Below are 27,673 nucleotides of genomic sequence, written 5' to 3' on the forward strand. Positions count from 1 at the left end.
TTGCCCTAATATTAAATGTAGGAATACTTAAGTCTTTAAATCCTAAAGTATTGATACTTGAGTAATTAGAATTATGATCTTAAAATAAATTGTTTAATTCCTATGATTAATTTTAATTAGATGCTAATGTTAAATGTTAATAAGAATTTCCGTGTTAAGATAGAAATCAATGAATTTTAGATAAATATGATTCTAATATGTTAAACATGCTTTAGGTGTGAAAATTTCGATAAATATATTATTATCTTTCTTTGTTTTTAAATAAGTGTGTAAAAATAATTTTGTGTGCAAATTGATACCCGTGGATGCAATTATTGTTTCACTTGACCTTATTTTACTAAATCGATAAATTTCGAGTTAGACTAACTCTATTACTTGAGAAATAATAATTGGAAATTTTAATGACTAATTTAATCGCTAAATAATATAAGAATTACTAGGAACCTTAATATTCAAGTTTAATCGATAATTATCCGATAAAAATGGTTTAGGTATGTTAGAGTATAATTAGGCGTTTGAATCACACTTGGGAATAATTTTTAGAATTAAGTCGGATTTGCGAAATTAAGTCGAGGTTAGGGAATAAAGTGAAAAGACTAAATTACCCTTACCTTACCTTTCAATGCAAACCAAACGAAATCTCTGACAACCAAATTTAATCACCGCAGCTTCTGGCCAATCACGTTTTATCTAATGCGATACGCTACCTATTCTTACACACGCAATCCTTTCTCTCAAGACCACGGCACACAATACCAGTCTCTTTATTTCACATCATTAAAACCACGGCACCACTATACTATCTAATAACATTCAATCCTTTTTCATATCACTACCGTAAACCATTTGCTTTATTTCACATCTCAAACCACAATTCCAATTCACAAACACAAGCCTCAACGTCAATTCATTCTCTGCACAAGTAAACCACGATACAGTCTCTTCAGTTCACACGGCCCCACAATACCTTCATACTACCAAACCTTTCTTATAACACAAAACCATTCCTCCTATCTAATACCGAGACACCACCTTCACCAATTCCATTTCCTCTGCAAAACCTCACTCCAGACACTACACTTTCTTTCCACAAAACCATCTCAGCTCTTCCTCTGTCTTAGTCCGAGAACAAGAGAGAGTGAGGACTACAGCTTGGGTTTCTTCGACAAAGGGGAGCAAGAGAGAGAGAGAGAGAACCGAGCTTCTTGTTTCTTTTCTTGCTAATCCGTAAGCTGAGGGAAAAGACCAGGGAACCATCACCACCTTTGTCAACCACAGACTAACATCCACCAACTGCAACCACCTTCATCACAACACCATTTCCAGCTGCAAAGTGAACGCAGGACCAAACCGGGTGCGTGATAGCCGAGGGGAAAGAAGAAAATTCCAGATTTCTGTGCGTAGGTTTGGAGTGTATCTGAGGTAAAATTTCTGGGCTAATTAAGTTAAGTATTATTAGAGGAAGTCTTATCAAAGGTTGCAGGTAATTTTAAGCAGCCGGTTATTGAAATCAAGGTCTTAGAAAAAAAATTCTGCTTTGGAAGTAAAAGTTCTGCCGAGAATTTGATATGATATTTCCTCTTTGATCTGGTTTATTTGATGTTAATTTTGTGGTTTAAGCTTATAATCATATTAGATAGCTAAATCGAGAGTTTAAAGGCATGTTTAAAACCCGAAAATGAAATGAAAACAGAATGCCCTTCATGCATTAATGCAACCGTGACTAGTTGGATGAGATTTCTGATTTTTGTTATTATTTATTTGTTATATGAACCTGGTTTTGAAGTGGAATTTTTAGCAACTAACTAGGTGTTTATATGCTGAAACTGAGTACCTAGCACCATGTTTAAACCAAGGGAAAATTTGATATAAAGCGTATTGGTGGCTGGAAAATGTTGGAGGCCGCTAGCCAGGTTGAACCAGCAATTTCAGTTTGTTTTTGGAGTTTAATTGGTTTTTGGTAATTTATTTTATTTTCCTGGAAGTATGATGGTTTGGAAGTACAATAGGGTTGTAAGTTTAAATTGTATAATTTGTTTAGCAAGGAAATATTTGATATCTTGAATGATTTAACCAAACATGTGGGTATACAAATGCTGGAAACTTTCTTGTGGCTGCCGAAAGTTGAGTTGAAATATCAACTTGGATTTTGGAAATTTTCTTGGACATATAATGGATGTCAATGCCTGGAAAATATTGTTTTGAAGTTCTATAAGAAGTATAAAGATGGTTTGAATAAAAACATTTTGGTGTTAAAAGAGAAAAAGGAATTTTCACAAGTGAAAAATGGAAATTTCAGATTTTCGGATGCCCTGACCAGTCTCAATAAAAGGTTGATATCTTGGTGTAGGAAAATCCGTTTAAGGCGCCGTCAGTGGCGTTTGAAACTAGAACCATAGGCCTTTGTCCTGTAGAAATTTTGTATTTTTCCTCCATGTGTACTGCTGTCTGTGAATTTTTAAAGTGAACTAGTACTATATTAAATATACCTTAATGACTTTAAGCTTAAAAACTAAGTAGAAACTTATAGTTTCAAATTCTGGTTTTTAGGGTTTTTCGAGGACGCGGATTTCGATCCCCAACTTGATATCTGAACTCCACTCTTGGTGAGTGTCCCTGCTTGTTCTATGCCTAATCGTTTAAAGTGCTTCCTTGACTTGTTATGTGATAAGTTGAAAAAAAAAAAATTGGTTTCTGATCCATCGAAGTGAGCTGTGTGTACTTTATCACACTAGCCGTTCGAGTGGTGACTGGTGCAAAATAGTTTCTCCTAAATCTTTGATTCAAAAATGGAGTTGCGTCGTTGGGTGAATCCCTCGACTCTTGTATCCAACTACCATGAATCTAAATGTAGTTACGTCGTTGGGTGAATCCCTCGACGCGTGAATCTAACTACAAAAGTCATTTGGGTGAATCCCTCGACGCGTGTATCTGATTGCAATCACGTTGTTTGGTGAATTCCTCGACGCGTGTATCTGATTGCAATCACGTCATTGGATGAATCCCTCGACTAAATTTTATACGGGTATATCTCGAGTATACTGCGTCGGTAGACGAAGTCGGGCCCGAAGCAGAAGTATGAACGGTGACGGGTTAGGATTAAAATAAGTGGATCTACATGGACCATAAGTAGTGAGAGTTGACGGAGGGTCAACTACGATAATTGGTGATCAAGCGAGGAAAAATGGCTCCTGAGAGCCCACGTATCCTACCTTGTGCTGTTATACGCTTTTCTAACTGTTTAAATTTATGCAGTTATTAATCGCTGTTTGAAATTATGTGATTGCATGTTTTGGGGCACCACTGAGCTTTAGCTCACCCCACGTTTATTGTTTTCCTTAACAGGTTCTGGAAACTGAGAGTTGGATGCTACTTAAGTTTTTCTTTTGGACTGTATCTGAATTCTATAACTTATTCTGTGGGCTGTAATGTGTTATTTGGGATAGTGTATTTTCCTTCTTGGATTGCCACTTGAAACTGGAAAATGTGTAAACCCTAATTTGACTACTTGGCTTGTAAGTTGTATTATGGATTTATGTATTTATCTGTTTTGATGGGTACGACTTATACTTCGGTTTTAGCATGTAGGTCGTTTAAAGCCCTCGACTAGTTATTTTTATCATAGCTATCTTTAAAGTTAATGTGGCTTTAGGTATGATTCTATTCGGGGAAAAAAAAAAACCGTTTTGTAATAGATTAGTTTATTCTTCGAAAGGATTCGGGTTAGATTGCTCGCGTGAGTCCTGGCGAGAGCTGGGCAGACGGCCCGCCAACCCTTTGGTTCGCCTCAAGGGGAAGTGGGGTCGCCACAGGTGGTATCAGAGCCTAGGTTAGAGAAGTTATTTGAAAGACATATTAGTTGTGTTAGAAACCCTAATCCTCTCTAGGAATAAGTTTTGAGATCATTAGAAATACCTTAAGTAATGTATGATCCAGTTAGCTATTTAAGTTCTAACCTTTAAGTATTGATTATTTTGCAGGTATGGAGAATGGTAATGGACACGTTAATGGTAATGGCGCGGCTAATGGACATGTAGAGCCGCTGAGATCCATTTCCTATAGGCCTCGAGGTGGAGGAGGTAGAGTTCGATACTCGCCTGCTGATAGGCAACCTAGATGCCAGTGCAGAGTCACATATGCCTACCCCAACGACTTGGTGTTATCCCTAGATGATGAGCGCCGCCACTTGTGGGACGCTAACCACACCTTGACCCAGGATGTGGAGGAGCTGAGTATTATGGTGGATACTCAGTTCGATCGCATAGCCGACTTGGAGATTAGGCTAACTGCTGAGCATAATATGCTGGAGATTGCTCGATTGGAGATAGAGCGACAGAGGTCCAGAGTGACCCGACTTGCTGAGGGGATCAGAGATAGAAGTGCTGGCATCATGGCTGATGCTTCTATGCTTATGGATGAGGCCACTAGTTACCTTCAGGAGGATGAGCCGGCAGGTGCCGAGGAGGACCCGGAGGAGGATCCGGAGGAGGACTCGGAGGAGGATCCGGAGGAGGATCCGGCTGAGGATGTCGCTCCTGATAGCCCTGCTGAGGGTTAGATTAGGTTGACTTGACAGTATCGGATATATAGGATTAGAAAAGGGACATTAGTCAAGTCATCAAGTTTTGTCTAGGTGAATGACTTGCTTCCGAGGCACCATATCCCTAATTTTGTGCTTAAGGGATTATTTGTATGTATTTTCGCTAACTTATGTGCCTCACCTTTGGAAATGTTCCAACTTGCTGATTGTATGACTGATTCCACGGAAATATATGTTAAGTGTTTCATTTCCTTTTTCCTCTGTTACCATGTTGATTTTAATCACCTAACGGATAATAATGATTAGTAATAAATAAAATTTTTGCCTAATTATCTTACCCTTCCGTAATAGGCATAATTAGGCAATGGATCGCCAAATAGTAGGAAGAGGCCGTGGGAGACCCCGTAGACAACACCCGGAAGCGGGTGGTGATAGGGAACCCGAGGTCAACCAAAACCAAGGGCAAGAGGGAGTGGCCGGAGATCAAGTGGCCACCGCAATTAACCGTATTACTGATGTCTTGGAGCGCTTGACTGAACATCAAGCCTCTGGGCCAGTGCACCGCCAAGGAGGCCCAACCGATTCTGAGGATCGGGCGCTGGAGAGGTTTTTGAAATTTGGACCTCCTAAGTTCTATGGAGGACCCGAACCTGATATAGCTGAGGGATGGTGGGAGAGAATCTCCGACATCTTCGCAGCTTTAAACTACACGGAAGAGCGGCAGGTAACTTTTGCCGCATTCCAGTTCGAGGGAGCTGCTCGCTCCTGGTGGAATCTGGTAAGGACTAATTGGGACAGAAATCATACTCCAAGGACTTGGGCAAACTTCACAAGGGAGTTCAATGCCAAATTTCTTCCACCTCTTATCCAAGAAAAGAGGGAGGATGACTTCATAAAATGTAAGCAAGGGGCGATGAGTGTCGCCGAATATGAAGTCCAGTTCACAAAACTATCCCGTTTTGCTCCTGAATTGGTAACCACGGAACAAAGGCGAGTTAGAAGGTTTGTGCAAGGTCTGAATGTAGAAATACAGGAAGGTTTAGCTGCTGTAAGGATTGATACCTTTGCAGATGCTATCGAAAAAGACCAGAGAGTTGAAGTAGCTCGGGCTCAAGTGAAATCTTTTCAGGCTAAGAAAAGATTTGCTCCTAGCAGTAGTCGGGAGCCGACTTATGGAAATACTCCACCGGCCAAAATGGTCCGAGGGACCTTTGGGGCGAATAACCCTGGAGCACCACGAGGAGCCCAAGCAAGAGGAAACGGGGCCAGGAATGCAGGGGGACGGAATAATGGAACCCGAATGGGACCGATTGGAAGGGGACAACTTAGGAATATCTCGCAAGGAGGTCGAGCAATAGTTCCCCAAATGAATTGTGCATTTTGTAAGAAACCTGGCCATACTATAGATGGTTGCTGGAAGAAGCAAGGGAAGTGCCTGAAATGCGGAAGTGGCGAGCACCAAATTGCTGGATGTCCAAAAATTCAGGAGTGGGGTAATCCAAATGCTAGGCCAAACACTTCTGGAGGGAGCCGGCCAACAGTTCCTGCCAGGGTGTATGCTATAGATGACCAACCTGTACCTGATTCCTCGGAAGTCGTGGAAGGTACTCTTCCCATTTTTCATCGACTAGCTAAAGTGTTAATTGACCCTGGTGCAACTCATTCATTCGTAAATCCATCATTTATGTCTGGAATAGATGTGAGACCTGTTAGGTTACCCTTCGATCTTGAAGTTAAGACACCAATGGGTAATAAGAGGATAATCGCTAGCTTAGCTTATAAGAATTGTGAATTCTGGATTGGAGAGCGTAAAACGCTAGTGGATCTAATCAGTTTGGACATAAAAGGGTACGATGTTATCATAGGAATGGATTTCCTAGCCCAGTATCATGCTAAGCTTGATTGCCGAGCAAAAGTGGTGGAATTTTGTATACCTGGAGAAGCAACTCTGAGGTTAGATGTTAAGGGTAGGTTAGCCTCATCTGCTATGATTTCAGGGATACGGGCAAGTAAAATGTTGTCAAAAGGAGCTCAAGGTTTCTTAGCTTTCATGATTAATGCTCCTAGTGATCAAGCGAAGTTGGAAGATGTACCAGTGGTACAAGAATTTCCTGATGTTTTTCCTGAGGAGCTAAAGACTCTACCGCCGGAAAGAGAAGTGGAGTTTAGGATTGACTTAGTGCCTGGATCGGCTCCAATTTCAAAAACTCCGTACCGAATGGCTCCTGCCGAGCTGAAGGAGTTGAAAATTCAATTGCAAGACCTCTTGGAGAAGGGTTTTGTAAAGGAGAGTGATTCACCATGGGGAGCACCCGTTCTGTTTGTTAAGAAAAAGGACGGAAGCTTGAGATTATGTATTGATTATCGAGGGTTAAATGAGATTACCATTAAGAATAAATACCCTCTGCCGTTGATAGATAGTTTGTTCGACCAACTGCAAGGATCAGTAGTTTTCTCTAAGCTGGACTTGAGGCAAGGGTATTACCAATTGAAGATTAAAAAGGAGGACATACCCAAGACTGCTTTTAGTACGAGGTATGGACATTTTGAATTCGCAGTCATGCCTTTTGGTCTAACTAATGCACCAGCGGCATTCATGGATTTAATGCAAAGAGTCTTTAAGAAGTATCTGGATCAGTTTGTAGTGGTTTTCATCGATGATATCTTGATATACTCTAAGACTCGAGAGGAACATGTTAAACACCTGGAGACAGTTTTGCAGATATTAAGAGAACATAAATTGTATGCCAAATTTAGCAAGTGCGAGTTTTGGTTGGATGAAATATCTTTTCTAGGGCACAAGATTTCCAAAGATGGAATTGCCGTGGATCCGGCAAAAGTTGAGGCCGTTATGAATTGGAAGCAGCCAGAAACTCCAACTGAAATTAGAAGTTTCTTGGGATTAGCAGGCTATTATAGGCGATTTATCAAGGATTTTTCAAAGATTGCTGGACCCATGACTGAGTTAACCAAGAAAGGGAATAGGTTCATTTGGACTCCTAAGTGCGAGTCAAGTTTTCAGGAGTTAAAGAAGCGATTGACATCCGCTCCTGTTTTGGTGTTACCTGATGGAGGTGAAGGTTATGCCGTGTACTCCGATGCTTCCGGAGAAGGTCTAGGATGTGTTTTAATGCAAAATGGTAAAGTGATTGCTTATGCTTCCAGGAGACTGAAGCCCCACGAACAAAACTACCCAACTCATGACTTAGAGTTAGCAGCAGTGATTTTCGCCTTGAAGAAATGGAGACACTACTTGTATGGCGTGACTTTTGAGGTTTATACGGACCATAAGAGCCTTAAGTACTTGTTTTCCCAGAAGGAATTAAATTTGAGACAAAGGCGATGGGTAGAATTTTTGGAAGATTATGACTGTTCTATTAATTACCACCCAGGAAAAGCTAATGTGGTAGCTGACGCTCTAAGTAGAAAGGCCCAAGTAGCAGGGTTAATGGTTAAAGAGTGGGACATGCTAGAAGAAATAAGCAGTTGGAACCCTCGCTTGGAGAAATTGAAGGTTTTATTTGGGAACTTATCGTTAAAATCACCATTATTAGAGCGTATCAAGGAGGCCCAGAAAACGGACCCTGTGATTCAAAAGAATTTGGAGAAAATGCAAAAAGGGGAAACCCTAGATTTTAAATTAGGGTCTGAAGGTGTATTGAGGTTTCGAGATCGAATTGTGGTTCCGGCAAATGAAGAGATAAGAAAAGAAATTTTAGAAGAATCACATCGATCGAGATATACTATACATCCAGGTGTGACCAAGATGTATCATGATGTGAAGGGATTGTACTGGTGGGACGGTTTAAAAAAAAATGTGGCGGAATTTGTTCAAAGATGTTTGATCTGCCAACAAGTAAAAGCTGAGCATCAGAAGCCCTCTGGTTTATTGCAACCGTTAGAAATCCCTGAATGGAAATGGGAACATATCACAATGGATTTTGTAACGGGACTACCTAGAAGTCAAAAAGGATTCGATGCAATTTGGGTAATAGTTGACCGACTCACTAAGTCTGCACATTTCCTGCCTGTAAGCATGAGCTTTTCTTTGGAAAAACTGGTCAAGTTGTACACAGAAGAGATCCTAAGATTACATGGTATTCCTGTAAGTATCGTGTCTGACCGAGACCCAAGGTTTGTCTCACGTTTTTGGCAAAAATTTCAGGAGTCTTTGGGGACTAAGTTGAAATTTAGTATTGCATATCATCCCCAAACTGATGGGCAATCGGAAAGAACAATTCAAACTTTGGAGGATTTGCTGAGGTCGTGTATATTGGATTTTGGAGGTAAATGGAGTAATTATATGACCTTAGTAGAATTTGCTTATAACAACAGTTATCAGGCCTCCATTCAAATGGCACCTTATGAAGCTTTGTATGGGAGAAGGTGTCGATCTCCGATTCATTGGGATGAAATAGGAGAGAAGAAGATTGTAGATCCAACAGCGATACCTTGGATAGAAGAGGCCCAGGAGAAAGTGAAACTTATTAGGGAAAAGCTTCAAGCCGCTCAGAGTAGACAGAAAAGCTACGCCGACACAAGGAGGAAAGATTTGGAATTCGAAGTAGGAGACAAGGTCTTCCTAAGAATTAAACCCTTGAAGAGCGGAGTAGTACCTAAAAAAGGTAAGAAGCTAAAGCCAAGGTATATCGGACCTTTCGAAATTTTGAAGCGAGTTGGGAAAGTAGCATATCAGCTGAAGTTACCTGCAAGCATGGCTAAGGTTCACGATGTATTTCACGTTTCCATGCTTAAGAAATATTATTCAGACCCAAGTCATGTGCTGCCATTGGAGGGAATTGAAGTGGATGAGACCTTAACGTATGAAGAAGGACCAGTCAAGATTTTGGAAAGTGAAATAAAGGAACTGAGGAATAAGAAAATTCCTCTGGTGAAGGTTCTATGGAGAAATCATGGACTTGAGGAAGCAACTTGGGAATTGGAGGAAGAAATGCAGAAAAAGTACCCTGTTTTATTTTCTTAGGAAAGTGTGAATTTTGAGGACAAAATTCTTGTAAGGAGGGGAGGATGTGAGAACCCTGAAAAATGGATATATAAACTAGTGCATATTTTATTTGCATTTCTTTTATTTCTTAATAATTTCGAGCATTACTTTTACTTGTTTGCAATTAAGTATGTAAAAATAGGTTTACGTGAAAAATAATATAATTTTCTAGTTTATGATATTTCTTGGTCTTAATAGACTAAATTAATATCTTTAGGGTGAGATTTATTTTTGCCCTAATATTAAATGTAGGAATACTTAAGTCTTTAAATCCTAAAGTATTGATACTTGAGTAATTAGAATTATGATCTTAAAATAAATTGTTTAATTCCTATGATTAATTTTAATTAGATGCTAATGTTAAATGTTAATAAGAATTTCCGTGTTAAGATAGAAATCAATGAATTTTAGATAAATATGATTCTAATATGTTAAACATGCTTTAGGTGTGAAAATTTCGATAAATATATTATTATCTTTCTTTGTTTTTAAATAAGTGTGTAAAAATAATTTTGTGTGCAAATTGATACCCGTGGATGCAATTATTGTTTCACTTGACCTTATTTTACTAAATCGATAAATTTCGAGTTAGACTAACTCTATTACTTGAGAAATAATAATTGGAAATTTTAATGACTAATTTAATCGCTAAATAATATAAGAATTACTAGGAACCTTAATATTCAAGTTTAATCGATAATTATCCGATAAAAATGGTTTAGGTATGTTAGAGTATAATTAGGCGTTTGAATCACACTTGGGAATAATTTTTAGAATTAAGTCGGATTTGCGAAATTAAGTCGAGGTTAGGGAATAAAGTGAAAAGACTAAATTACCCTTACCTTACCTTTCAATGCAAACCAAACGAAATCTCTGACAACCAAATTTAATCACCGCAGCTTCTGGCCAATCACGTTTTATCTAATGCGATACGCTACCTATTCTTACACACGCAATCCTTTCTCTCAAGACCACGGCACACAATACCAGTCTCTTTATTTCACATCATTAAAACCACGGCACCACTATACTATCTAATAACATTCAATCCTTTTTCATATCACTACCGTAAACCATTTGCTTTATTTCACATCTCAAACCACAATTCCAATTCACAAACACAAGCCTCAACGTCAATTCATTCTCTGCACAAGTAAACCACGATACAGTCTCTTCAGTTCACACGGCCCCACAATACCTTCATACTACCAAACCTTTCTTATAACACAAAACCATTCCTCCTATCTAATACCGAGACACCACCTTCACCAATTCCATTTCCTCTGCAAAACCTCACTCCAAACACTACACTTTCTTTCCACAAAACCATCTCAGCTCTTCCTCTGTCTTAGTCCGAGAACAAGAGAGAGTGAGGACTACAGCTTGGGTTTCTTCGACAAAGGGGAGCAAGAGAGAGAGAGAGAGAACCGAGCTTCTTGTTTCTTTTCTTGCTAATCCGTAAGCTGAGGGAAAAGACCAGGGAACCATCACCACCTTTGTCAACCACAGACTAACATCCACCAACTGCAACCACCTTCATCACAACACCATTTCCAGCTGCAAAGTGAACGCAGGACCAAACCGGGTGCGTGATAGCCGAGGGGAAAGAAGAAAATTCCAGATTTCTGTGCGTAGGTTTGGAGTGTATCTGAGGTAAAATTTCTGGGCTAATTAAGTTAAGTATTATTAGAGGAAGTCTTATCAAAGGTTGCAGGTAATTTTAAGCAGCCGGTTATTGAAATCAAGGTCTTAGAAAAAAAATTCTGCTTTGGAAGTAAAAGTTCTGCCGAGAATTTGATATGATATTTCCTCTTTGATCTGGTTTATTTGATGTTAATTTTGTGGTTTAAGCTTATAATCATATTAGATAGCTAAATCGAGAGTTTAAAGGCATGTTTAAAACCCGAAAATGAAATGAAAACAGAATGCCCTTCATGCATTAATGCAACCGTGACTAGTTGGATGAGATTTCTGATTTTTGTTATTATTTATTTGTTATATGAACCTGGTTTTGAAGTGGAATTTTTAGCAACTAACTAGGTGTTTATATGCTGAAACTGAGTACCTAGCACCATGTTTAAACCAAGGGAAAATTTGATATAAAGCGTATTGGTGGCTGGAAAATGTTGGAGGCCGCTAGCCAGGTTGAACCAGCAATTTCAGTTTGTTTTTGGAGTTTAATTGGTTTTTGGTAATTTATTTTATTTTCCTGGAAGTATGATGGTTTGGAAGTACAATAGGGTTGTAAGTTTAAATTGTATAATTTGTTTAGCAAGGAAATATTTGATATCTTGAATGATTTAACCAAACATGTGGGTATACAAATGCTGGAAACTTTCTTGTGGCTGCCGAAAGTTGAGTTGAAATATCAACTTGGATTTTGGAAATTTTCTTGGACATATAATGGATGTCAATGCCTGGAAAATATTGTTTTGAAGTTCTATAAGAAGTATAAAGATGGTTTGAATAAAAACATTTTGGTGTTAAAAGAGAAAAAGGAATTTTCACAAGTGAAAAATGGAAATTTCAGATTTTCGGATGCCCTGACCAGTCTCAATAAAAGGTTGATATCTTGGTGTAGGAAAATCCGTTTAAGGCGCCGTCAGTGGCGTTTGAAACTAGAACCATAGGCCTTTGTCCTGTAGAAATTTTGTATTTTTCCTCCATGTGTACTGCTGTCTGTGAATTTTTAAAGTGAACTAGTACTATATTAAATATACCTTAATGACTTTAAGCTTAAAAACTAAGTAGAAACTTATAGTTTCAAATTCTGGTTTTTAGGGTTTTTCGAGGACGCGGATTTCGATCCCCAACTTGATATCTGAACTCCACTCTTGGTGAGTGTCCCTGCTTGTTCTATGCCTAATCGTTTAAAGTGCTTCCTTGACTTGTTATGTGATAAGTTGAAAAAAAAAAATTGGTTTCTGATCCATCGAAGTGAGCTGTGTGTACTTTATCACACTAGCCGTTCGAGTGGTGACTGGTGCAAAATAGTTTCTCCTAAATCTTTGATTCAAAAATGGAGTTGCGTCGTTGGGTGAATCCCTCGACTCTTGTATCCAACTACCATGAATCTAAATGTAGTTACGTCGTTGGGTGAATCCCTCGACGCGTGAATCTAACTACAAAAGTCATTTGGGTGAATCCCTCGACGCGTGTATCTGATTGCAATCACGTTGTTTGGTGAATTCCTCGACGCGTGTATCTGATTGCAATCACGTCATTGGATGAATCCCTCGACTAAATTTTATACGGGTATATCTCGAGTATACTGCGTCGGTAGACGAAGTCGGGCCCGAAGCAGAAGTATGAACGGTGACGGGTTAGGATTAAAATAAGTGGATCTACATGGACCATAAGTAGTGAGAGTTGACGGAGGGTCAACTACGATAATTGGTGATCAAGCGAGGAAAAATGGCTCCTGAGAGCCCACGTATCCTACCTTGTGCTGTTATACGCTTTTCTAACTGTTTAAATTTATGCAGTTATTAATCGCTGTTTGAAATTATGTGATTGCATGTTTTGGGGCACCACTGAGCTTTAGCTCACCCCACGTTTATTGTTTTCCTTAACAGGTTCTGGAAACTGAGAGTTGGATGCTACTTAAGTTTTTCTTTTGGACTGTATCTGAATTCTATAACTTATTCTGTGGGCTGTAATGTGTTATTTGGGATAGTGTATTTTCCTTCTTGGATTGCCACTTGAAGCTGGAAAATGTGTAAACCCTAATTTGACTACTTGGCTTGTAAGTTGTATTATGGATTTATGTATTTATCTGTTTTGATGGGTACGACTTATACTTCGGTTTTAGCATGTAGGTCGTTTAAAGCCCTCGACTAGTTATTTTTATCATAGCTATCTTTAAAGTTAATGTGGCTTTAGGTATGATTCTATTCGGGGAAAAAAAAAAAAAACCGTTTTGTAATAGATTAGTTTATTCTTCGAAAGGATTCGGGTTAGATTGCTCGCGTGAGTCCTGGCGAGAGGTGGGCAGACGGCCCGCCAACCCTTTGGTTCGCCTCAGGGGGAAGTGGGGTCGGAATTCGACCTATTTTCTTTCCGCATTCATTGAGTTTGACCCGATTTTGACCCAAACCCGTGAAATCTCAATTCAAACCTATTAATTTTGTGTTTAGTTCGTGCCGTGTTTCAAGTAGTATCGGAAATTGCCAGCCCTATTTCAATAGTAATAAAAAGCTTGGATATGAGAGATTTCCTATTATACAAATGTTCAATATAGATGCATAACACTCCATCTATATTTAGACGTGAAACTTTTTCAAAAAATAATAGTAATTTAGCCTTTGGTTATTCTGATAGTATTTCCATTTTGGTGTACTTACCTTTGATACCATAACTTAAAAAACCTAAAAAACTTAAATGAGATAACTTGACTTGTTAAAATAATATGTAACTCCTAAAAAACCAAATAGTCATCAAGATTTATATCGAAAGTAATCATGAATATTTGTCTACATCAAGTTTATGTAAAACTTTCAATTGTGATAAAACTTTAAAAAAACCTTAAAATTTAAATTGTTTAAATTGCTAGAGTAATCATGTAAAAACTAATTTCATTTTTTTGATAGTTAAGCTTATTGCCAAAAGAATCTTCTTCTTAATAACCTATATTGTAAATGCATGTTCTACTTTTGGACAGTCTAAAAATTTGATTGAATTTCCAATTATACTCGACTCAATAACTTTTTTGAGCCAAGTGAAAAATTTTATATTTTTTTAATACTACTTTATACAATCTATAGGTTAATACCTACTATTAAAATGTTGGTACAAATACCTCTTAAGAAATACCTTCCTACATTCATGGTGGAGACCAATTTACATGAGCAGCCCACCACATTGGCTCACCTCATTAATGAGTTTTGGTTTCCATACTAACAACTTTTACTGTCTATTAATTATCATAGATTCATAGTATATAGCATGGTAGATTTTGCCAAAAAAAAAAAATAATAATAATAGATTTTAAATTTATTGCATATCCTTTTAAACCCTTTGTTTAAGTTGGCCAATAACAAATGAGCATGACTTTACTGGCTCTTTGCATTTGTTCCTACGAACATAATAGTAGATTAAATCCACATCATCCAAAATTTAGAGCTTGATGCATTAGTGATTTGTAGTAATACCTATTAAAACTCGTACAGTGTTCAGATTTAAGAAGGAAAAGTGTTAATTCAGTTCCTCCCAAAATATTACTACATTGATATTAAGCAAGCTAAGTTTAGATGGGAAGAGAGATGAATTTGATGGTTTGGCGGGGAGGAGATAAACGAGAGGTTTCGAATTCAAACCCTCCCACTTATACTAAAAAAAAGCTAATTTAGATGGTATAACTTTCTTTTAAATCGTCATTTTCTTTCTAATCTTGACTCGATGAATGGTTTTTTGGCTTTTTCTTAGTTCCAAAATTTGGCAACTGAAAGTATGCTGACTATATGAATTGGGACAAATAGCATTGATTTAGATGCAATTAGGTACAATTGATATATATTTACATATACAATCGTATTTATGAATTGAATTGATGTACATCAATAAAATTTGTGAGTATAACAAAGTAATATAAGAGTACAATTGCCCTGATGCTTCTTTTTATTTCTTTGCTGCCACAAAAAATAGACACTAGAGGGTTGGGTTTTTGTCCTTACCGGCTTTAGAATGCTTTCTTATCTTGTGTTAATGGCAATAATTATTTGTTGTTGGGTTTTCTTGATCCGTTGGATTTCTAATCAATTTTCAGCCAATAATTGCCTTTTCGCTTCCAATGCCGCTTGAGGCCACAAAATTTTCACCTTAGTTTTGTCGACAAAAGTCACAAAACTACTGCAAATTGGCAATTGCTAAAACAATTGGAGCTTCTACAGCTGACCTATTCTATTCCCAAATTGTGCTTTCTGCCCTCAAAGTGCCGGTCAAGAGTCTCTCTACTATGTTGTATTGCATTTGCACTGTGAATTCACATTCAAGTTATTTATACACAGTGAAACATTGAAACTCACCCTTGTTATTTGTTGTTACAGAAAATTACAAATTGTTAACAGTAACCTCCTCCTTCTTCTTCTCCTATAGAAAAAGTGGGAGTTGCACATGGTGATGGTGTTTGGTCCCTTCCCTAAGCTTTTTTGGGGTTTTTTTGGTTTTGTTCTAGAATTTGTCTTTTTTCACATGGACTGGTCCATTATTGCTTTCTTTGTGCTTTTTATTTTTACTTTGTAATCAATTGTAAAAAATTCTAAATTTATACATGTTAAATCTCACAGGAATTGTATCACAACTTTTTACTCTGTTTGGATTAGCACTTTTTTTGAAAAACTATTTTTGTTTTTAGAGTCTACAGTAACACTCAAAAAACAACTTAAAAAACATGTACAATTTTAAATCCAACTTACGAAAGTAGAAAAATTATGTAAAGAATTACTAATTATTATCCCATTTTTCTTTTTTTCACCCACTGCCACTATTCACCACACATCATCACCATCACCTCTTTCTCCAAAATTCCATCAAAGAACAACCCCCCATCCCTATCTCCACCATCTCCCAAGCCAAGTAAGAAGGAAAAACGAAAGAGGCCATGAGGGAGGCCCCATATAATTATTTACCTCTACTTGTAAATAAAAAGGGAAGACATTTAAAAAAAATAAAATAAACTTGTCCTATGCTTCCATTAGATGGTTAGAAATTGGACTGTTTGCTTTCTCGAAACACAAATTGGCATCAATAGGTAGAAGTTTGAAATGTGCTAACATGGAACCTTTTAGGATGTTTTAAAAAAATTACTAAATGGACTGAAAAAAAAGAACGAGAAACATCAAACAAAACAAAAGGTTGAGAGAGCCTTGACTAGAAGGGGAAATGGGAGGGAAGGGGGTTGCAAGGAAAGAGAGAGGAGGAGAAGGGGAAGGGAGAGGAAAAGGGATAAAGAGAGAGGAGGAGAAGGGGAAGGGAGGAGAGGAGAGAGGAGAAGGTGGAGGTGTAGTGATGGTGGTAGAGGAGGGAGGAGGAAGAAGGGGAGGGGTAGCGGGTAGGTTAGATTTAAAAAAAAAAATTAAATAAATTTCACTAAAGCCCCCTAAATTCTAAAAATATCTCAAAATATATTCTTATAAACATCCCAAAAACGCTCTCAATAATACTCCCAAAAATACCTAATCATCTATAGTAAAAAAATTTTCATATACATCGCTACAAGCCTTGTTTGGTAAGCAAGTTTTTTGCCAAATTTGTTTGCTACAAGTTTTTTAACAACTTTAGCTACAGTAATCTCAAAAAATTTCTCAAAAATTTTAAAATATAAACTTCAAAATATCCAAAAATTAACACACTTCAAAATTTTTTTTTACTTCTATAGTAAATTACAGTAAAGTTTTAGACAAACACCCAAAAACTTCACTTGCCAAACGAGGCCAAAATTTTTTAAAAGCACCCCAAAAAACAGCTAATCCAAACGAAGCCATTTTTATCCTTCCAAATTATTGGCACTAATTAATTTTTGTTAAGTTTGGCAAATTCTTTTTTCAAGTAGTCAATGCTTTTCTCTTTTCCCCTCTTCTTATCTTTTCCTTATGAAATTCGGATATTTCAAAGTAGCATTAATAATGGATTTATATAGCACAAGAGCCTATGAAAAATCCGTGGCATTTGCTCAAGTGTTTGGCTATCACCATTCTTAAAACAAACCATAGCTTCCTTCTTTTATTTTGTTTACCTTGAATAAATGTTTTGCATCTTCTGGGTTGTAAAGCTTGTTTATCTAAGACAAGAGACTGTTTTTTTCTGTCAAATAGAATTTAAAAAGCACAATTCATCTTATGCATAAAGCAAAGTCAAAAGATTGACAGAAATAATTCAATTCAGACATGGCTAAATATCTAAGTTGTGTATTGATTTCAACAACAATGAAAACACACTATTCATCCCACAAAACTTGTAAAGGATCTTCTTTCCCACTGTTTGTGCTATTCTTAGTTTCAACATCTATTAAATCACCATATATTTTTCATAAATATCTCTTTTTCTTTTTCATGAGAATATTCATGTAATATATATGGTGATTTAATAAATATTGAGATAGAGAATATGAGAAGGGAGACAAATGATCCTTTGCGTACAAAATTGATATCAAGTAAAATTGCCAATTGAATCGAAACTGACCAGACAGTTTATTAAACCGAAACTGGAACCAAAATTTGGAAACTGGAACTGGAATCATATTCATAGCTAGAGGTTCAGATTCAGTTTCACCAAAATTTTGAACCAGAACCGGCAGTTTGTGACTGTTGAAACTGTTTAAAAAAATATTTGTCACCTAAACTTACTTAGTCAATTTAGATTTTGATATCAATAATCAACACCTAATACCAGCTGTTAATACTAATCCAACAACCCATTGCCCTATTCTATTAATAAGTCTATACCCTATGACTAATTTAAATTGAAAATCAATCTAATTTAATCAACAATGAGATATTTTTCATAAAATTTGCAACATTTTTCTTTTTTCTTGCACATGATAATACAATAGAGCTTTTTAATGTTCATTGTCATAATTTCTTATAATCAATTTTATAATAATAAGTGTTTAAACATAACTAAAAGAACTGAAAATGCAATCGAAAAAAATCGGAACCGATGATTCAAGAATCGTAATTATAACCATCTCTATAAGAGCCGGTTTAAGTTTCACCTTTCAAAAGAATCGAAATCATCGATTTTTAAATCGAAATCGTAAGTTTTGGAATCGCAGTCATATCTACCTCCCAAATTCTAAATCTAGACACGGTCGCGCATCGTGCGATGTCATGCAACAGGCGTTCAAAAAATTGGACAGGTTGGGTACTTGCAGGTTTCCAAATTTCAACGTTTGACCCACTATGAAACAAAACCAACTCAGTCTGAACGCAGATTGGGTACCCGGACTTTTGATCATTACTCTTTAAGCCTACCCCTCGCATGAAGCCCAAGGGCCCCCAACCCAGTTCTCAAGCATACTTCAAATGCAAATGAAAATGATATGTTTGGTTTTAGGTCCCTCAAGTTTATTTATTTCTTAAAATGTTTTTAGTAACTTTCACTTATCTTTCGAAAATCAGAGTGACCTCCCCTTAGATTTGTCAAAATTTAGAAGATTTACTGTTGTATACTTTAAACTAGTTTAATTTATTTATTCAGTTGCCAAATAGTGTCACACTAGTATTGGTCTATATTTGTGGTTGTTTGTTTTAGTAGGCTGGTGCATTGAATCAAAACTTGCTCAAGTCTCAAGAAGGTTTAGGCTGTCACCGGGTTCCTTAGGAATCCAGCTAGTAAAGGTTTGGATAGAAGATTATTTGAAGAAAATATTTGGAATAATACTGTAATATTTTGTATATGTGATGTATATGAGATAATTATAATTTATGTTTATGATGCAAGTTTAATAATATTTGAAAATTCCTTTTTGCAAATCAAGCTAACCAAACAGGCATGGAAGGATCAAATTTTGTGAACCGACGTAGAAGGATGTCATATACACACACATATATATATATGTATGTATATAAATACACACACATACCAAGTTCTCTCAAATTTTTTATGTTGTTGCATCAACGACAAGAAATAACTTTGATATTATATATATATCAGCCTATATCGTAGAAATGTGGCATATTCAGTCCTTTGAAAGGAGATCCATGGCACATATTAAGTGTCCAAGGTGGATCCCAGTAGTTGAAGCTCACCACAGAAATTAGCATGTAGGCAAATTTGCCAATGGGAGTGAGGAAATCTCACCTTATCCACACTCCAACCACAGCCTCAATTCCATATCACCATCCAAACCTTCCATGTCAGACATAATCAGCTGTCCATAAACCAAAAATCCACTCTCCATTCTTTCTAAGCTAATCCCTGCTCATCTTTAGTGACAAAGATTTTCTTTTGATCAAGAAATGGCAACCATGAACTCCAGTGTATTGGCTTGCAACTATGCCATTTCAGGCATGGGGTCATCAGACCTCAGCTCAAAGCTTGTTTCTGTGCCATCTTCAGTTGCAGTTGGTCAGAAACTGCCAATAATCAAGGCACAGCAAACTAGAGTTTCTGTATCAAAAGAATCAGAATCCCAAGGAAGAAGAGCAGCAATGCTTTGTCTTGCAGCTGCCCTGTTTACAGCTGCTGCTTCCACTTCCTCTGCAAATGCTGGTGTAATTGAGGAATACCTTGAAAAGAGCAAAGCCAACAAGGTCTCCTAGGACATTCTTGCTACAAACTATTCTGCATAATCTGGACGTTTGCACTATATCATCATACAGATGACATGAATTCAATCTGATTTGACTCAGATATCATTTTTTGTCATTGTAGGAACTGAATGACAGGAAAAGATCAGCCACAACCGATGCAAACTTTGCAAGAGCATACACGGTTCAATTTGGCACATGCAAGTTCCCTGAAAACTTCACTGGCTGCCAAGACCTGGCCAAGCAAAAGGTTTGATCAGTATACGCAATATAGTCATTTTTTTTCCTGTTAATGAATTCAACAAAATGTGTTGCAATTTTACTGTCATTTGCTCTTTTGACAAATTGCAGAAAGTGCCCTTTCTTACTGAGGATTTGGAGCTGGAGTGCCAAGGCAGGGACAAGTTCAAGTGTGGTTCAAATGTGTTCTGGAAATGGTGAACTATGTAAAGTAATTCCCAGGATGACCTCTCTAAGTTATAAGCTCCCAGAAAGATGTATCTAAATTTTTGTCAAGCACTTCTAATTGGATCTAAATTGTAATGATCTTCTCTGTGATCTTCTTTCATTATGCTTCTATTATTTCTTTTTTTCTTCTGTATGCATATATTTTCTTCTTAGTGATGAATGTAACCACACGGACATGGATCTTGGATCCACCATCAAATAACCTTGAGGTGGCTTTGTATGCAAATTATCCGTCCTTGAAATTTTTAAACAAAGAATTTTGGATTTTATTCCGTGAATCAACATGTCAGGAAGAAGAAAAAAATGGAGAAAGGTTGATTTTATACACGTCTTTAATGGAGACGAGGCAATATAAAGAAATGCATGTAAATTTGAAGCAAAAGTTCTAACTGCTTATTTGGTATACTATCTTGTAACAACATTAAGCACAAGTAGAGGACAGAAGCTCCAGTCAGAAGTTACAAGATGAAGCTGAAGCGATAAGGCTAGCAATGATCAAGGCAAAAGAACAACAGTGGCAGAAAATCAGAGTTAGCTCAAGGAATAAACAGCTAATCACTATGATTAAAGCTGGAGCAGCGAAAGACATTGGAATGTCGACACTAGTGGAAGACATTAATAGCCTAGTTAGCTTGTTTCAATTGTGCTTTTTTTGTGTAGCAAATACCGATAATATGAATTTATGCATGAGTATTAGTGAATATGCAGTAGGCATATTAATGGATGAGGAGAGAATCTATATCTCTCCTTAAGTGTCATGGTACACTTATGTATAGATGGTTGAGTCGTTGCTCAAATGCTGTACAATTTTTGACTCATCAATGAAAATTCCTATCGTTTCCAGAAAAAAAAAAGGTAGCATTTGATAACGAATCTGTAATTTCCTGTCCGTTTCACTACTTACCATACATATAATATAACTATCTATAAAGAGCCAAAGCCACAAAAATAGGGGGGGGGGGGTGGTGGGGGTGGGAAACTCTTTTAAGGTCTTCCCACCTGCAAGCATAAACTATAGACCTCACGGCAAATGGTTTCAATTTGACATACAATCGCAGGCTGCTCAAACTTGTTTTTCAGGGTCCCAAATCAGGTCGCCTTGGTCACAGCCGATTTAAAGTATTGTGCAAAAGCCAATTGGATCATCCAGCTGGTTCCACCACGTTGGCCTTTGGAAAGTTTTGAATGAATATAGAACCATGACAGAAAACTGGGTTGTGATAGCTAGATATAACTTATCCTTTGTCTGGCACCAGAAGAAGGATAGCAAAATGGTGATTGGTACTTGAGTTCCGGCTGGCTGTGCAAGCTTCTTTCATGGGTAATTTTTTTTTTGGTACAGTACAAGTAATTTGCCACTGCTTCTTTCATGAGCAATTGTATGTACAGTACAAGTGATGGATTATAGAATATTAATGGAGAAGCAGTGGCAAATTCAGTTCAAGCACACTTGATGGGAGGGCAGTTGGAGTAGAGCAGCTTATACCATAGCAAATATGTCATAGTTTACAGTATTGCACTACCTTGTACAGCCCCTGGTGAAGTTGCTAGCACCTTGTTAGTAGGTAAAAAGGGAACTTTAACAGTTTAGCTAGGCCTTTGACCTCTGGCCTCATTGCAGCAGGGAAAGAACACACACTAACACGTGTAAGAGAGAGTACGAGGATAAGAAAGAGGTCCCAGCCAAAGTATCACTATATGGAAATTAAACTGAAAATCTTGACTGAACACCAAGATATTTAGACTTTTGAAATTAGCACCAAAATTAGACATGTATAGTTTCAGCTACAATAGGAGGCGCTCAAAATTTATCTACATTTGTCCAGAAAAAAATGTTACATACTGTCAGCTGGCAGCCTTCTACAACTTTAGCTGATCGCATATGAAGAGTTGTCCATTCTCAGAGAAACAAACTCATTCGATGTAGAATCATCATTGATAATCTTACATTTCAGTGCATTCCATAAGGGTCCGACATTTGCTATTCATTGTTCCAGTAGTTCCTTAATTGCGACAAATGCAAAAGAAGCTCATCCCTCCCCAAACCAGTCATGCTACTAGTCATTATCCATGGAGGATGTCGCTTGTAGTTTTCCCTGATAAGTTGTTGGAAGTCTCGAATATTCTCACCAGGCCTCTTTGCTTTGCCTCCTTTGATTTTGTCACACTTGGTGAAAACCAAGGTCATGGGTATCTGAAATTTTGATGAATAAAGACAATGATAATCAGCAACTTGCAAATGACTCATGAAACTAAGAGAAGCTACATTGAACATTTGACAAAGAAAAGACGAAAAATAATTAGTTTAAGCCAATGATAGCAAAATCAGTAGAAGGTTGATATTAGCTTGACATAGAAAGCAGAGTACATTGTTGCGTCCAAGCCAATTTGCACAATCAAGGTCAATTTTCTGAGGTGGTACGCTAGCATCAACCAAAAGCAAAACAGAGACCAGTGTTTCCCGGTTCAAGAAGTAGCCTTTTGTGAATGCAGACCAATCCATTCTAGCAGCTTCAGGGGCATTAGCAAAACTGTAAACAAAAGAAGGTTACATGAGACAAACCAACAGTCAAACTCACACTACTCACCAAGACACCCAAGGTTAGTATGTACAAATATATCAAAAGAACTGAGATGCTAATAGGGGAAACTAATTGGTTTCACAGTATAAGCATTAAATTACAGATTAATTATGAAAGAAGCTGCTTAAACAGAATTCTCTTCAGAAATAGATGAGATACTGGTTTGTTAATGTGAGGTGGCCATTATTCTACATCCTCAGAAAACAAAATGGAACATTGTTTACAAATTTGGCAAGTAAAGCAGCTTTAGTTGTTATTACCATGTGTTACTGAAAGTAACTGCTTACTATAGTCAACTTTTAATTGGGGTACTTCTCCTAGTATCCTGGTTATACAACTCCAACACCCTAGCCAAGTTGTTCGACTACGATACATTATGGCGATATTCTTCATGAGCTAAACTCCCTAAAGGGCATCAAACTAATGGCAATCTTTATAGACCTAACTAATTCTGCAACAAAGCACATCAATGTAAAACAAGAACTATCTTTTCAGTAGTAATTACCCAGCCACACCAGATTTAATCTCTTACTCCATCTCTTTATGTCATATTTTGAAGTGATTATTTGATTTACGTTGGAGACAATGTGAGATTTAAGTGTGGGAGAGGGAAGGATTTAGGATTTTCAGCTTTTGATGTTTTACTCAAGAAAAAACAAAGAAAAGAAACTTCTTTTTGAATTTTATTGTATGCATGTTAGGTATTTTCTAGTGATTGGGGTTGTATTTCACGTCTATCCAGTAAGTAGAACTCATCCATATCCACAAAGGCAAAACTTATGCATATACTATGAGTATATGCAAAGCTATGTTGAAACTCAAAGTAAGCTTACCCATAACCAGGCAAATCCACAATATACCAACTTCTGTTCACCAAGAAATGATTAATGAGCTGAGTCTTCCCTATCACAAAATCAAATTTATATTGATTAGAACCAAACCAAAAAAATTTACAAGCTATCACTAATTTCTTCAAGTAACTTGAGAACAGAAACCTGGCTTCTTGGATGTGAGAGCAACCTCTTTCTTGCGAACCAGAGCATTAATGAGCGATGACTTGCCAACATTGGACCTGCCCAACATAGCAAATTCAGGTCGGTCATCCTTCGGACAGTCCTTGGGCCGATTACTACTTTTCACAAACTCAACCTCTTTAATTTTAGCATCACCAGCATAAGGTCCAAGCACAATATTTGAACCAGGTAAGATCAAGTCATCTGTAACCTCTTCTGGGCCAACTCCAGGGGGCACAAATAATACTTTTTCTATGAATTTTTTGGTTTCAGAAACTGGACCAGGTTTAGAGCCTTTTGTTGCAAAGGATGCATGGTTACAATAATGCAAGATAAACTTTGGCGTTTCAAACATTTGGAGTTTGTGAGATAGAGAAAGGAGGGGGTTTTTTGGAGAGATAGATTGGGGTGCTTGAAGAAGTGACGTGACTTGCAGGGTGAAAAAACGAGACCGCAATGTAACTAGCATGTTTTCTTGTATCAATGACTCGTTGTGCATCAAGTTTTAAAGCCTTTCCTGCCACCAATTTGAAACAGGATATAAATAATACCACCAACATGTGTTTAGAAGAAACCTAACAAACCAACTCAAAGGTCGCATCCAAGTATCATTTTCTTGAAAATCTTCAGCAGTTGACAGTTGATATGATCTCCTAAATTCTTGTAAAGTTTCTTAAATCATGTAATTATCTCGACAACTAAAATATGCCATTTTAGTTTTAGAAAAATGAGATCAGACCATGAACATAAAGTAAGGAATCAGGTCTTAGGACTTCTTTTTGGTTACTTATGTTTGGATGAACAGTTTCACGAACTATTATTCAAACAACATCTTTGGAAACTTCAGTTCCATACAATTGGATTTTAAAGCATAATTGACCAAACCTTTTTAAACGTCATTAGTGATTCATTGAGACTCCAGGACCAAATATTACATATGAATGGAGAAAATTGCAACTAAGTTTCTTTAGGCAACCTTTACAAAATTTGATACAAAATTTCTGGTCATGGAATCTTGTTCTATATGTAATTTAGAATCTATATAAAAGTATCAAGCGATAGCCATATGATACCAAAACTGAAGTTAGCAAAGCTCAACAACCAGACATAGCTAACATTTGATTGATGAACAACTATAACAGATTGACAACCTGGACCTTCTTGAATATCACATACCTGTGAGCAAAATGATACTGAGCTCAGCAAGATGGCAGAGTGAAAATCCAAACCAGCTTCACTGAAAACAATTTCAAATTTTAGCATTGCTTAGCCTGAATATTCTTGAATATCACATACCTGTGAGCAAAATGATACCGAGCTCAGCAAGATGGCAGAGCGAAAATCCAAAGCAGCTTCACTGCAAACAATTTCAAATTTAGCATTGTTTAGCCTGAATAACTTTCAACATCACTTCACTGAAAACAATTTCAAATTTTAGCATTGTTTAGCCTGAATAACTTTCAGCATCACTTCAATGATTAAGCAAAATTCTTCTTCTGTCTTCCAGCTCAGACAACAAAAATAAATTACAGGACCTTACGGTAAAAAAGAAAAGAAAAACTTGAAAATCAATCAATCTTTCGGTAGCAAGATTTTGGAAACATCTTCAAAAGCTGAAACAGCATCAATAGATGAAAACGGGCAATCCGTGCAGAAACAAAACAGACATACATCCATAAGTAGCACATTGAGGTTGAAAAACTTTAAAATTGCATTAAGTTTTTTTACTTTTAACGTAAAATGTTGCATTTTTTTTCACATTAAAATGTTGATTGCCAAAATATTCCATCACTGAAGTAATTAATGGCTCCCTCGATTAGTGTTGGACGAAATTCCATGTAGATGAAAACCCAGATTAAATTATTTGAAATGAGTCCATATTCCATAAAGCTCTGCGGAGCTAAGTCAATTTATCTTCTTTGAAGCATTTTAGCAAACAGGTAGTGGTCTTCTCAGACGACAACAAATACAAAGACACTAACAGGAATTCGTAAATACCCGTGGTAACTGAACAAGAAAACGAGAGCCCTGACCAGCACGGTGGCGGAGAAGGGATATGGCGGGTTGATGGGTAGCCACGGGGTTCAGCCTGAGCCCTGCCAGTAGGCTTGAAGGCGTGGTTCTGTAATTGTAAGGCTGTGCGTTTAGAGGGGCATTGATTCATTAGAAAGGACAGCGGGTAAATATAATAGTAAATTGTTTTTTTTTATGGGATAATTTCAGAAACTTCCCCTTGAGTGTCTAATACCAACTGATACGGATGCGTATTGGAATAACCAAATAAAAGTTTGATAAATATCAATAGATGAATGAAGTTTGATCAATATCAGAAGTTTGATGCAGAACTGTTTGGATTGTAAATTATTTGAGATATTTTTACTGTAACACTTTTTGTGATGTGATGTATGTGAGATAAAAAGGTAATTGGGAAGATAAAAAGATGTGTTGGAAATTATAATAATGATATAAGCAAATAAATTTTGACAAATAATCATCTATCCAAACAAATCGAGTTACTGTTGATAGATTGGAAATTTCCAGCGAAATTTTCACACATGATCATTTTCCTTTAATTTGGGAATCTATGTGGCAATACATAGATTAACATGAGAACAAAATTTGAAACAATATTAATTGGGGATTATTTTTTGAGAATATTTACTACTGGATGAAGCTTTTCTTTCCTATTATTCTACATGGCAACCAGGATAATTAGGCCGCAATAATAACATTTTTATGAATATAAAATTTGAAAGTCAATCACATTGAAAATATTTTTTAGAAAGAGAGTTATTTTGACAAAAAACTTGATAATACTCAATCAAAAGTTCAAAACCTTTGAACTCCAAAAAATCGCACTGATATCCTTTAATTCAATTTTTTAGTTTTGCAACACGTCTAGCTTAAGCCTAAAAAATTCAGTTAACGAGGGATGATAATATTTTATTCCAAATTTCCCTTTCTGTTAACGACGGAAATTGGAAATGTTTGATCTACTCAATTATAGAGCAGTGAAGTAAAAATACATTATTGTATCTCTTGGAATTCTACTCAGCTATTGTATTGTAATTCCTTTCTTTTTGTCTTGTTATTTGTAATTATATGCATAACATTTTAGTATTTTGTAGTATTTTTTATTAGAATACGTGCACATAAATTCTTGATAAAAAACAAGTGATCAAACTGAATTTGACATAAAAGAATTCCATGTCAAAAGCAAAATGAAGTGAAGAAAAATCTCTTGCGTTCGAAACCCAAGATTATCGCTAGAAACTCAGAAATTGCCCAAATCTTTCTCGTTATTATTCTCTTATCCATACCGTGTGGTGTAAGCTGCGACCATGCGGACCTTCTAGATTTCCAACACGGTCGGTCAATGAGAAAAGTCAACACGCAATATGTCATTCATGTTGTTGAGTTTTCGAACATTATTATTGATGCATATTAAAGGTTTATTAACAACCCAATAACCACGACCACGAGCCAAGCTCAACGGCACCAAGTGGGACTTCACTTAAGTTTCCCCTCGAATTGTAGATAAGGGTTCAAATTTTACTTGTAATAAAAAAAAATTTAAGAAAAGTGTCAAAGTATTTCTTTGATCTAGTAAGATCTGTGTACCAATTAGTTCCTATCTCGATAAAAAAAACCCCAGCAGATTTCTTGATTTATTCGTTTTGATATTTGACCAAATTAAGTTAGGTGAAAAGAGTATTATGTTACAATTGAGTGAAAACTTTTCACATCCTTTGAAGGTAGTCCACTCACTCAAGTTGGTAAAAAAACTTAAGTTAAATTAAGTTATTATTTTTTTGATG

The 27,673-nt window shown here is 36.7% G+C and overlaps 3 protein-coding genes across 12 annotated transcripts; 2 read left to right on the plus strand and 1 right to left on the minus strand.

The window, feature by feature from the left end:
• The first annotated feature begins 742 nt into the window (after nt 1-742).
• LOC140014984 (uncharacterized) lies at nt 743-13,492 on the plus strand. 4 transcript variants are annotated; one of them, XR_011821734.1, is made up of 4 exons: nt 805-1,422; nt 2,551-2,606; nt 12,327-12,382; nt 13,121-13,492. XR_011821734.1 is itself a non-coding variant. In XM_072066735.1 (3 exons), the coding sequence occupies exon 3, from the start codon at nt 3,983-3,985 to the stop codon at nt 4,556-4,558; it is 576 nt and encodes a 191-aa protein (XP_071922836.1). In that variant the 5' UTR covers nt 743-1,422; nt 2,551-2,606; nt 3,981-3,982; the 3' UTR covers nt 4,559-4,796. The 4 variants fall into 4 exon arrangements, 1 of the variants encoding a protein (XP_071922836.1); XM_072066735.1 differs by lacking the exons at nt 12,327-12,382; nt 13,121-13,492 and adding an exon at nt 3,981-4,796 and having other exon boundaries at nt 743-1,422; XR_011821732.1 differs by lacking the exons at nt 12,327-12,382; nt 13,121-13,492 and adding an exon at nt 3,346-3,714 and having other exon boundaries at nt 810-1,422.
• A 5,844-nt stretch (nt 13,493-19,336) lies between these two features.
• LOC113710984 (photosystem I reaction center subunit N, chloroplastic) lies at nt 19,337-20,360 on the plus strand. Of its 2 annotated transcripts, none has more exons than XM_027234093.2 (3): nt 19,337-19,795; nt 19,917-20,042; nt 20,144-20,360. In XM_027234093.2, exons 1-3 carry the CDS (start codon nt 19,502-19,504, stop codon nt 20,231-20,233), a joined length of 510 nt encoding a protein of 169 aa, XP_027089894.2. In that variant the 5' UTR covers nt 19,337-19,501; the 3' UTR covers nt 20,234-20,360. The 2 variants fall into 2 exon arrangements, with proteins under 2 accessions (XP_027089894.2, XP_071924093.1); XM_072067992.1 differs by having other exon boundaries at nt 19,393-19,795; nt 20,148-20,360.
• Nucleotides 20,361-21,965: 1,605 nt separating this feature from the next.
• Nucleotides 21,966-26,075, minus strand: LOC113710983 (GTP-binding protein At2g22870). 6 transcript variants are annotated; one of them, XM_072067967.1, is made up of 7 exons: nt 25,889-26,075; nt 25,170-25,212; nt 25,032-25,092; nt 23,838-24,372; nt 23,676-23,745; nt 22,629-22,791; nt 21,966-22,454 (listed from the first exon to the last, which is right to left on the minus strand). In XM_072067967.1, exons 4-7 carry the CDS (start codon nt 24,352-24,354, stop codon nt 22,242-22,244), a joined length of 963 nt encoding a protein of 320 aa, XP_071924068.1. In that variant the 5' UTR covers nt 24,355-24,372; nt 25,032-25,092; nt 25,170-25,212; nt 25,889-26,075; the 3' UTR covers nt 21,966-22,241. The 6 variants fall into 6 exon arrangements, with proteins under 6 accessions (XP_071924068.1, XP_027089893.2, XP_027089892.2 ...); XM_027234092.2 differs by having other exon boundaries at nt 25,854-26,075; XM_027234091.2 differs by having other exon boundaries at nt 25,032-25,212.
• Between the last annotated feature and the right edge of the window lie 1,598 nt (nt 26,076-27,673).

This window comes from Coffea arabica, chromosome 10e (genome assembly GCF_036785885.1).
Source record: "Coffea arabica cultivar ET-39 chromosome 10e, Coffea Arabica ET-39 HiFi, whole genome shotgun sequence".
NCBI classification, from domain to species: Eukaryota; Viridiplantae; Streptophyta; class Magnoliopsida; order Gentianales; family Rubiaceae; genus Coffea; species Coffea arabica.

Coding starts and splice junctions, on each gene's coding strand:
- LOC140014984 (XM_072066735.1), top strand. CDS start 3,983: ATGGAGAATGGTAATGGACACGTTAATGGTAATGGCGCGGCTAATGGA.
- LOC113710984 (XM_072067992.1), top strand. CDS start 19,502: ATGGCAACCATGAACTCCAGTGTATTGGCTTGCAACTATGCCATTTCA. Junction 19,796..19,916: donor AAAAGAGCAAAGCCAACAAG/GTCTCCTAGGAC, acceptor TTGTCATTGTAG/GAACTGAATGACAGGAAAAG. Junction 20,043..20,147: donor AAGACCTGGCCAAGCAAAAG/GTTTGATCAGTA, acceptor AATTGCAGAAAG/TGCCCTTTCTTACTGAGGAT.
- LOC113710983 (XM_072067967.1), bottom strand. CDS start 24,354: ATGCACAACGAGTCATTGATACAAGAAAACATGCTAGTTACATTGCGG. Junction 22,792..23,675: donor GTGGATTTGCCTGGTTATGG/GTAAGCTTACTT, acceptor TTTTGTTTACAG/TTTTGCTAATGCCCCTGAAG. Junction 22,455..22,628: donor ATTGGCTTGGACGCAACAAT/GTACTCTGCTTT, acceptor TCAAAATTTCAG/ATACCCATGACCTTGGTTTT.